General features: G+C 43.8%; 1 protein-coding gene across 1 annotated transcript in view; it reads left to right on the top strand.

The window, feature by feature from the left end:
- LOC108574668 (homeotic protein Sex combs reduced-like) overlaps positions 1 to 8,399 on the top strand; it is a 39,021-nt gene extending 30,622 nt beyond the window's left edge. The window contains exon 2 of the mRNA XM_017937291.1: positions 8,095 to 8,399. Coding sequence (XP_017792780.1) covers positions 8,095 to 8,399 — 305 coding nt within the window. The remainder of the gene's footprint in view (positions 1 to 8,094) is intronic.
- Positions 8,400 to 10,910: the final 2,511 nt, after the last annotated feature.

Genomic DNA, 10,910 nt, shown 5'->3' with positions numbered 1-10,910 from the left:
ATATCGTTTTCTATTTCTGAGTTAACCTGATCCACTTAGAACTGTGAAACACACCGCGCGGTGAAAATGAAACGATATCTCACCACTTGCTCTATCCCGTTCTACAACTATATAATTATACCTACACTATGATTATGGCGATACGAAGATGGGGATCTCTCGTATGTTCGAGAAGAGAAAGGGAACAATCGCGGTTATGTATATTCATACAAATATCTCGCGATTATTTATTTGTTTATTAGTATACGGGTTTTAACCGTTTGGTAAACAAAAGTAAAAAACAATAAACTACGAAGAGGCAGATAGATTATACAGAAAAGTCGTGAGAGGCTGGAAATCGCATAGTATTACTTCTAAATGTAATAAGGGAGGAAGAAAAATTGAGGGAACAGTAAAATCTATTGACATTAATAAAAATTCTATTTAGACAGTTGAAACGATTATACAACGATCCGACGATAATTGTAGCACACTTTTCCATTTAAGAAACGAAAAAAAGAAAGAAAGAGTACAAGGAACGATAAAAGAAACGTTGCAATTCTGTTGGAATACAAAGAAGCAGAACACACTCAGAGTGCTATTCAGAGCGAAAGTAATTGCAGGAAAAGATTGATCGCCTGTAGTTAGCGTAAGATTTTTTCCCCGCAGATCCATCGCGGCCGCGAGATCTGATCTGCGGTAATGGCAAGGCGCATGCGTGGACGCGACCGCGCGCTACGAACAAACGTTTAATAAAACGTTGTTCCGCGGCGATTCGCGCGAGCCAGTTTTTCTCTAATTACCGTGATACCTTGCTCGCGATGGTAAGTAAAAGAGAAACGACGAGTGGAGTACACGCGTGTCGTTAATTGCTCGTTGCCTTCGCGTTCGTTGAACCGATATCCCCGTGATCGTGGTTCCCTTTTCTTTTTCCTATACTTCGAAGATTTATACTTTCGCGAGGGAAACTCGATCGGACGTCTCTCGCCCACACCCGTTCAATTATCACGTCGCTGCGTTCCCTCGGAGACTTAATTTCCGTGGTTATTTTCGGTTAGGTTCGACGGGTTCGGAGGGGGAAAGAAGCGCAAAGGGGGAACCTATTTTCAGAGCTTTTTGCTCGTGTTTGTTCCACGGTTGTCACGGAGGAAGATGATTTACGTGTTTGTGTTGATATCGGGGCGAGTGTGGTTTGTGGTTGCTGGGTTCAGCTTGAACGGGTATAAAAATTGGGAATTTCAGGTGGAGGATTAGGTTGTGATGTGAGAAACGAAAGAGTGGTGTGTGATGGAAGTTACGTTAATCTACATTTTCATGTAATCCATACACTAACAAGAGATAGAGAATCCAAAAGTATTAGACACGTACTTTTTTTTTATTGCTAATGTTCATGTTTAGGGGATGAAATCACCGTTCGTACTTTTAAGCTGGAAAAATGTTAGATACGATTCCTGTGTGTTTCCTCGGGAAGAATGAGAAGCACGTGATGTAAATGAAATTCCGAGAAGATTATAAATGACACTGCCATAGTTGAAAGAATCATGTTTTTATAAATATTGTGGACTGGAGAACTCTTAATTAGCATACCAAAGTCAAGAAAGGAATTGATTTCGGAAAGACTGTTAGATACGAATCCTGTCCACTTCTTCGCAAGGAATATCTCAAACCCCAAAATGTCTCAACGATCAAGCTCCACCCTAAACAACGAGCCAATTTCCTCCTGAGCAATACCTGAGCAATATCGCTCTCGGTAGACTATCACGTCCCTTTGCCACGTCCTGAAAAAAAAAAGAAAGAGAAAAGGGGAGGAAAACAATGGAGGCTGGGCCCGAAACAAAACGCAGAGCGCGGCAACGACTTTCACCATGGGACCCGCATTCTTCCCGTTTGCAAGTCGGTGCATCGACGTTGACAAGAGTCGGACAGCGATTAATCATCGCGTCGCCGCGGGGTAAGGGAAGAAAGAAAGAAAGTTTTCGGGGCCCCGTAGTATGTATTCGAGTCACGGTGGATCGCGCGCCAGTTCGCCGGCGTATCTTTATCACCGGTCCTGATAATGGATCATTATCCGTGGAGGCTCTTTGTTCGACGCGGTTCAACGTGGCCGAATACGGATCCGCGGACGCATTCACGGGATTATTCAAAAGGCAAGAGAGAGAGAGAGAGAGAGAGAGACGAAGGTACCCTCGCGCGAGCGTACGCCAAGCTCGCTCTTTGTTGTTGCGAATCCTTGGTCGTGGCATTCTTTCACGGCTTGTGCTGCTAGCCCGATCCTCTGTGACGACCAAACGCGGGCCATTAATCATCGGTGCCCGGAGGATTTAGAAAAAGCAACCGACCGGTGTCCTTCCCCGATGACAGACTATGGACGTCGCTTGGTCCAGTGCTAATAGTTTGATCCGTGTCTACGTGGCTCGCGATGAACCGCGATTTTGTTACTCGATTCGGGAGATACTAGAGGGTTTCTTTGTTTCTTCGGTGAGGCTAGGGGTAGGATAGCGATGGAGGAGTGTTTAGGAGTATTTGTTAAATTCATTTTGGAAGGAATTCTTTGGGAAATGAGGTCTCTGGACACTTTTGGTAGTTTTGTTAACCCTTTCTAGCTCGATCTTTCTTCGTTCACGAGAAGAAAAATTGTGGTTGAATGTAATTTTACATTTCGATGGGAGGAGCAAGGATTAATGTCTAATTATTACGAAGAATTCGGCTAGTAATAATAGTTCAACGACGTAATTGGGAACGCTGAAAGGGGACTTAATAGTCTATTTTGGACAATATTGTTCGTGTAGATGGAAGAAATTGGTTCTTTAAAATTTTTTTACAACAGTAAAGAAATCAGATTTGACTTTTAAAATGTAGATAAGTACATGGTACGTAGCTTCTAAGTCACATGGCGTTATAAATGATTTAGAATTGCACTAAAAAATACTTTGCTCGAATGAGATATGAAGTTTGAAAGAAAATTTAAGAATTGTGAAGTATTTTAGAAATTCTCCAATTTCTCTTCTATAGATGATATTTCATCAATTGGTAATGTGTTTTAACCGTTTTAGCCGTTGATTATTAATTGCACAGTAGGTACTTACAAGAGTTACTAGTGCAAAGATTAGAGAGCTCGTATCGACTTATCTCTCGAAACGATTCGTCGACTTAAGAGGCTCATCTGCAAGTAGATTGACGCCGTTCAAATAACGGCTAATCACCATGCTTGTAGCGGGTGCTGAATGTCGTCATTATCGTATGGAGGATCTCGAGAATCGAATCAACGCACTACTTTCAATTTAAACCGCTTTCAACGCTACCAGCCGATCGGCCGAATTCGCTACTCCTCCCCCGCATTTAATTCCCGAATCTTCCGTGCATCGTCACCATCAATAATCTCCGCCCCCGTCTTATGGACGCTGTTTCTTTCACTCCGTGACCCTTCTCATGCGTTTGTATCTGCCTAGCGATGGCATCGAATCGCCTGTGTTCACCTCCAAGCTTAATCTTTCTACCTTGAAGAAGTGGAAGGATTCAAATTTTCCGAAATTTGTTTACTCCTTCTAGTAAGCTTCAATTTTTCAATGGAAGTGTTTCTTCGACTCTTCGTTTCTGAACTCTTCAATTTTTTAAGTTCTCAACTCTTCAATTTTTCAATTCTTCAACTCTTTAACTCTTCAGTTCTTCAACACTTTAACTCTCCAATTCTTCCACTCTTCAAATCTTCAACTCTCAATTTCTCAATTTTTCAATTCTCCAACTCTCAATTCTTTTACTCTTCAACTCTCAATATCTCAACTCTTCAATTCTTCCACTCTTTAACTCTTCAATTCTTCAATTCTTTAACTCTTTAACTCTTCAATCTTTCAACTCCTTAACTCTTCAGTTCTTCAACTCTATAACACTTCAATTCTTCAACTCTCAATTTTTCAATTCTTCCACTTTTTAACTCTTCAGTTCTTCAACAATTTAACTCTCTAATTCTTCCACTCTTCAAATCTTCAACTCTCAATTCCTCAATTTTTCAATTCTCCAACTCTCAATTCTTCAACTCTAACTCTTCAATTCTTCTACTCTTCAATTCTTCCACTCTTTAACTCTTCAATTCTTCCACTCTTCAACTCTTTAACTCTCAGTTTCTCAACTCTTCAACTCTCAATTTCTCAACTCTTCAATTCTTCAACTCTCCAACTCCTCAATTCAACCCAATCGACATTTTCCATATTCAAATCCCTTAATCCGATTTCTCATCTTCCGTTCAACGCTCCAATAAAACCTACCCTCCCTCCCTGACACGAAACACGTCAAAAAAAAAAACATTCATTCCAATCTCCAAATCCCTCGCAACCACGAGTCTTCGCTATTTTCCCACCAATTAATCCAACCACCATTCACAATGAACACCGATGCACACCAACGACTCGAATTAACGCTGGAAACACCATCGAAGAACTCTCTCTCTCTCTCTCTCTCTCGCAGATTGTCTCCGGTGCTGCGCCATAGGTTGTATCGACGTCAGCGGGACACGTCTGGCAATTAATCACCGGAAAGGATCCGCACAGAGGATCCACGGGAGGAGCACGCTCGATCCTCCCCCCCTTTCTGCCCCGTTCGGCGACGTCGGTACGCGTGCCGGCTTATAGTTCGCGCGTTCGACTGTCGTATAATAATGAGCCCAGCCAGAAAAAGGAATTCCATTTCGCCGTGTTACAAAACGGCTAGGTGTGCGCTGGATAAACGATATGCTGGCTTCGTTCGAGCCTGGCCCAGCTATTTATTAAAAAGTCAGACCGGCGACGTGCTACATCGGGAGGAAAGTGATAACGCGCCGCTCGAAGGGTCCGGTCATTAAGCTTCCCTGGACACGAGTCGTGGCTGTCCGAGGGCTTCCTCGAACCTCTCCTCTTCCTGCTCCTCTCCCCGTTTTCGCGTCGAGGAGCTTCCCGCGAACATTTCGAGGGTGGCTGTCTTTAAACCGAGGGTAGAACTTTTAGAAACGTGAACTTTTCAATTTTTCATAGTACTTTAAGGAGAAAATGATGCACACTTGCTTGGATATCTCTGAAATTAAGGTTTGAATTACTAAAATATTGGCACGACGAAGGGTTCGATTTCTGTGATTATTTAGAGGACGGCTGGTTTCAAACAGAGGATAGAATTGTTTCAAATGTGAATTTCACCTTTTTTAGTAATATTTTAACGCGTTAAGCGCGGCGTCAGTCCGTGGGGACTGACAGCGAACTTTTCGTTTAGGCGGCGTCGGTCCGCGGTGACTGACAGCGAACTTTTCGTTCGAGTGGCATCGGTCCGTGGGACCGGCAGTATCATGTTTAAAAAATAAATGTTATGCACGTCTCCTTCTTTTTCTTGGCAATTTATGAACACTTCTTCTATCAACCCGGATTGGTATTTCTTCCTCTGAATGTCGTGTGAGCGCATTTTCTGTAACCGAACAGCTCGCGAAGTGATCGCCGCTGTGTGCCGCCTGAACGGAAAGCAGGGCGAAATCGGCTTTGATTTTAAACATTGAATTGTTGCATTCCGTTGTGAAAAATATTCGAAAGAGATTACGTTTCCGTGAATTTTTCGAACGGGAAAATTAAATAAAAATTTGAAAATTTCAGTCATGTTTCAAGAGCCGCAGGGTATTTCCAATAAATAAACGGCGGACGTCTCAGGAACGGAGCTCGAAATCGCGTCGCATTATGCAAAATTCCATTATCGTCGCTAAACGAAATTTCTAAGAGACGTTTTAAGCAAATGGTATTCCAAAGTCGAATCGTATTCTCCGTGAGCGTGCTCAGAAAGCGAGTTTTTCGCGCACGTGACCGCGCAGCAGCCGCACCGTCGTCCCTGAGCGATTCTCGGCTCTCCCTCTTGCGCCACGCTATTAATAGCGTGCTCATTATTGCTGTAAATGAGCCGACTCTTTAATATCCGCATTGACATGGATCTATGATCACACCGCTGGAGCAAAACACAATTTCTCCACTTCGATTCGCTTCGCACCTGCTCTCGACTGATTCGACACCGCTGATACCCCATCGATCCCCCCTTTTCATTTCCAACCAAAAAAAAAAAAAGAAAAGGAAATGAAAAAAGAAACGAGATAGGAGGAGGCGGAACCACGTAAAAATTACGACACGTTGTAAGTGAATTCCTATCTGCCATCGGTTCCATATTTTCCCCGCGGACTCCTTATAAATTGCCACAGATAAAAATCTACCACGATGGAGACGCATGTTAAGTGGCGGGAATTTTGACGTGTGCGCGTCGACGAATAAATTCGTCCGATCGTCTTCCCGTCTCAGCTGATAACAGGTAACGAAACACACGTGTCTAACCGTTCGGCGATTAAAGGGAAAGTATCGAAGACGTTATCGTAATTGGAATATTAAGGTGTTACGTGTAAATGGTTTGTGTGCACGATCCGGTAACCGGTGATTGCGGCAGGCTGGATAAAGCAGAAGTAACAGGTTATTGGTATTTAAACGGCGACCTCGAGGTTTTCTCCCGATGCTCGTTGCACCGAGCTATTCATTACCGGATAGCCAGGGCTTTTGCAACGCCGCCGTTAGCTTGGATAGGTGTAATAGGCGGAGTATCGTAATAACAGCGTTGCAAAATTATTTATGGCTCGGGCGTGCTGAGCAAATAGGTAAAACAGCTGCCAAGTGACCAGTTCGCGATCCGGTAGCACAACGGTCGATGCATTAGAGCCGCACACTCGTTGAAATAATTAACGAACCCGTGAAGCGTTACACGCGTCCAGCCCCGGCTATTATGAACCGTGCGCCTCTTTGATCACCTCCACCTCCTCCTCCAACCTACTCCCTTCTTTTTCATTCCCCTACCGCTATTCGGCGTATCTTCGATCCTCGGTACAATCTTCTGATCGTGAACGATCCAAGGTTGTCTCCATTGATTCGTGATTTTTCAATTGATCGCGGGACCAATTTGAGTGATAATTTTGGGAAATTGCTTTGGACGAGCTCTCCTCTACTCTCACTCAAGGTTATTAAATTCTGTGGAATTATTGGTGTTGCCCGCGGAGTCCCGATTTGAGGCCCTCAAATTTTCCCTGGGCTCCTATAATTTTCAGGGGAGAGGCGGTCCACTCTGTAGAATCGAGGAAAAACGAAGGAAATAGAGAAGGCGTTATTATCATAGCGCGCAGAGTCCCAATATGAGTTCCCCAATTTTTCCTCAGTTCCTACAATTCTCGAAGGAAACGCGATCCAATTCTGCAGAACCGAGAAGGAACGAGAAGAATAGAGAGGGCGTTATTCACATAGCGCGCAAATTTTCAAATTTGGGTCTCCCAAATTTCCCCTCAGTTCCTACAGTTCCAAGAGTAAACGCTATCCAAAGGATTACTGCAAAAGATCCCTAATTCTGTAGAATCGGGGAAGAATGAGAAAAATAGCGAAAGCGTTATTGACATAGCGCGCAGAGTCCCGATTTGAGTTCCCCAAATTTTTCCTCAGCTCTTGCAATTTTCAGAGGAAACACGATCCAAAGAATTACGGTAAAAGGTCCCTAATTCTGTAGAATCGAGGAAAATAGAGAAGCGTTAATAATTTGTATATATAGTGATTCTAATAAAGCGTAATCCATATTAGCATACAATTTAAACTTAAGCATTTAAAAGCTTAAATATTAATAACTATAAATCAATTGGTTGTATTTATTTAGATAATTTATACTAAATAATTAAAATACAAATTGAGTATTACTCTTGGGGTCTCGGGGGTTAATTCGAGACCCCAAGAGTAATTAATAAATTTTAAATTAAATTACAGAGCTAATAACTATAAATCAATTGGTCGTATTTATTATTACGCTACATTATTAACGTAGCGCGCAGATTCCCAATCTGAGTCCCCCAAATTTTTCATCTCCCACAATTCTCAAAGAAAACGCGTTCCAAGTCTGTAGAATGAACGAAGAACGAAGAAAATAGAGAACGCGTTATTAACATAACACACAGATTCCCAATTAGGATCCCCAAAATTTGTCCTCATCTCCCACAATGCTCAAAAAAAAAAAAGAGAAACACGATCCGAAAGAACAACTACAAAAAATCCCCCAAAATCACGCTTACATTAACAAAGCAATATTTCTGTCGAGCAGGTACGGTGAACGCAAACGGCGAGACGAAGCGACAGAGGACGTCTTACACCAGGTACCAAACCCTCGAGCTGGAGAAAGAGTTCCATTTCAACCGTTACCTGACGAGGCGGCGTCGCATCGAGATCGCTCATGCCCTCTGCCTGACGGAACGTCAGATCAAGATCTGGTTCCAGAATCGGCGGATGAAGTGGAAAAAGGAGCACAAGATGGCGAGCATGAACATTGTACCGTACCACATGTCGCCGTACGGCCACCCTTACCAGTTCGCGCCCCACCCAGGCCAGTTCGCTCACTTGGCCACATAGGACGAGTTCTCGCCCGCCGAGCTCGGAGCACACGCTGTCCGGTTCCCCGGGATGTACGGCGAGCAGAACTTCTAAAAAGGCTTTTTTTCCGTCTCCCTGGCCCGGCCTACGAACTGCGTCACCCAAGACTGGAGCAAGTCTCGCGTGACCAGCCAGGCCCGGGGACACTTCACTTCCAGTAGGACACGTGGTGTCAGACCCGACGAGAACTGACACACAGGCCGAACGATAGCCTCGACGGATTGTCACTCGTCAAGCGGAATTTATATTTCTTCTTCTTCCCCTTCTTCTTCGTCTTCTTCTTCTTCTTCTTCTATTACCCGTGCTTTTGCGCTCGTTCCTTTTCTCCCTTAACTCGATCGCAGGCAACCAGCACTATATACGCATCGACGAAAGAACGTTTGAACTTTTCCTCTTTTTTTGTTTTTGTTTTTTTATTGCCACCAGGAGAACTTTCGAATAAAGCGCACGGACTTGAAATAGAACTATTCGGTTGAAAGATCGGGCGAAACCTGTGTGCAAAACGATTCACAGTCCGTCGAATATATCCAGGCCTGTGGCCAACGAGAGACACTCCGTCATACAATAGAACTATTCGAAGTTGAAGGGAAGCCAAAGTAAATAAAAAATCTTCTGCAAAGCACGCGCCGTGCAACCCGATTAAATGGACTGGACGCGCTCCGAGGGACTCTCGCCGCGGCTAGATTACACTAAATGCGGTACCGAAATGATGAACGCGGACGAGAGGCCACCTCAGCGGGTGAGATAATACCGAATCAGTAGTTTTTAAGGCGTAGAAATTAGCGGTCTAAGTAATTAATTAATTCAGCGACTAATTAATTGATTATCTTTGTCTGGCTGCGCACTGTTTCGCATCTCTGAAACGCTCCACCCTTTTATCCCACCTACCCCTACTCCCCCCCCCCTTTCTTCCATAGAAACCCTCCTTTTACACGTAATCCTTCTCTTGTCCATTGTGTACACACATCGTTGTTTCCAAATGTCCCGATATTAAACGAATGCAACAAGAGAGAAAAAAGGAAAAGAAGAAATGCTAGAACAGAGGACGCGCTGATGTACTTACTTAAAGAAACAAAAAAAAAAAATCTTCTCGTTTCTTCTTCCACTTCCTCTTTCTCTTTCTCTTCTTTCGCTCGTTCGAGATCTATCTCTCTCGTGAGGGCGCGTTTCGCCGGCGGAGACTGGTGGAAAATCTCGCGCAGCCTCCCCCAGCGAGCCGCGCAGTTTCTATGTGCACGTTAAAGTCTCTACTTCGTAGTACGTAAGGTGCCTATTAATACTCGATCCTAATTCTCTGCCGTTTTTCGATAGAGGCTGCTGTGACGACGATTTCCGATACGTATGTTCGATCGGAGCTTGTGGTACTTTTACAGCGAATAAGAACGACGATTGTGAGAACGCTCGTTTGCTCTGCCGTGTCGCGCTCTAATTCCGTCGAAGTAGTCTGCTTCTCTTTTCTTTTGTAATTTTTAACAAATGTTCTCTATCGTTTATTCTCTACTTCTTCGTCGAAGTTGTTCGGATAAAAGACGACTTACTGTCTGCGGGGCTACAGTGACTTAACGAGGAGCAACGTTTCTTCGATACGAAACCACGTTCGGAGCGAAATTCTCGCGTCGCGTTGCTTTTTGTAATTAATACTTAGTGCGTTGGTTCGTTTTGTAAGATAGAATCTCGAGAGTACGCGGCTACGTTTTATCTGAAAAAGAAAGAAAAACGCACGGAAACGTAGAGATTCGCTGGCACAGGTCGGACGGTTGGCGCAGGAGACGCGTTCGCGGGCGCGCATGCGCCTCCCGTCTGGCTGCGCAGTAGCAACGGCGCATGCGAGACGCGAGCATTACGCGCGGTACGAGCGAATCGAGGTGGTAGGCGCGCGAGTCGGTGCAGCAAAACGAGCGAACCGACGAAAAAAGAAACGAGCAGCTGCCTCGAGGAGGAGGAGGAGGAGGAATAGGAGGATCCCTCTGCGGCGACCTAATCGAACGAGAAACGGCAGGTGTGTAAATGAATTTTTAGATAGAGTGTGTTCTGCGCGTTGTAATTGGTCTATCTTGTGATACGGAAGAACGGGAGAAAGGAAGAGTAAACAAAAAAAAAAACGCTATATAATTAAAAGAGTAACGATTTAACGAATAAATAAATAATAAAAAATAAACAGCGGCTAGCGAGTCGCTCTGTGCTTAGTAAAGTTGTCGTGAAGGAAAACTGCGCAATTTCACGCGAAGCAAATTCGGAAGAATACAGGGATTTCTAAAGAAAAAAAAAAAAAGAAAAAGAAACTAAGAAAAAAGTATAATTATTATCGATATTTAGAGTGAGAGGGGGAGAGGGAGAGATAAGAGAGAACAAAAAGAACGGTAACAAACGTTAGAGAGGTGAAAGCGAAATGAAAGAAAGAAAAGGAACACAGACAAAGGCGGGAATGAGAGAAAAGAAAAAAGAAAAGAGGGATGTAAGTGTAGGCTATATATATATTTATAATAATAA

This window comes from Habropoda laboriosa, unplaced genomic scaffold (assembly GCF_001263275.1).
Source record: "Habropoda laboriosa isolate 0110345459 unplaced genomic scaffold, ASM126327v1 scaffold203, whole genome shotgun sequence".
Lineage (NCBI taxonomy): Eukaryota > Metazoa > Arthropoda > Insecta > Hymenoptera > Apidae > Habropoda > Habropoda laboriosa.
The sequence above is the reverse complement of the archived record's forward strand: the minus strand, read 5'-3'. Positions and strand labels throughout refer to the sequence as shown.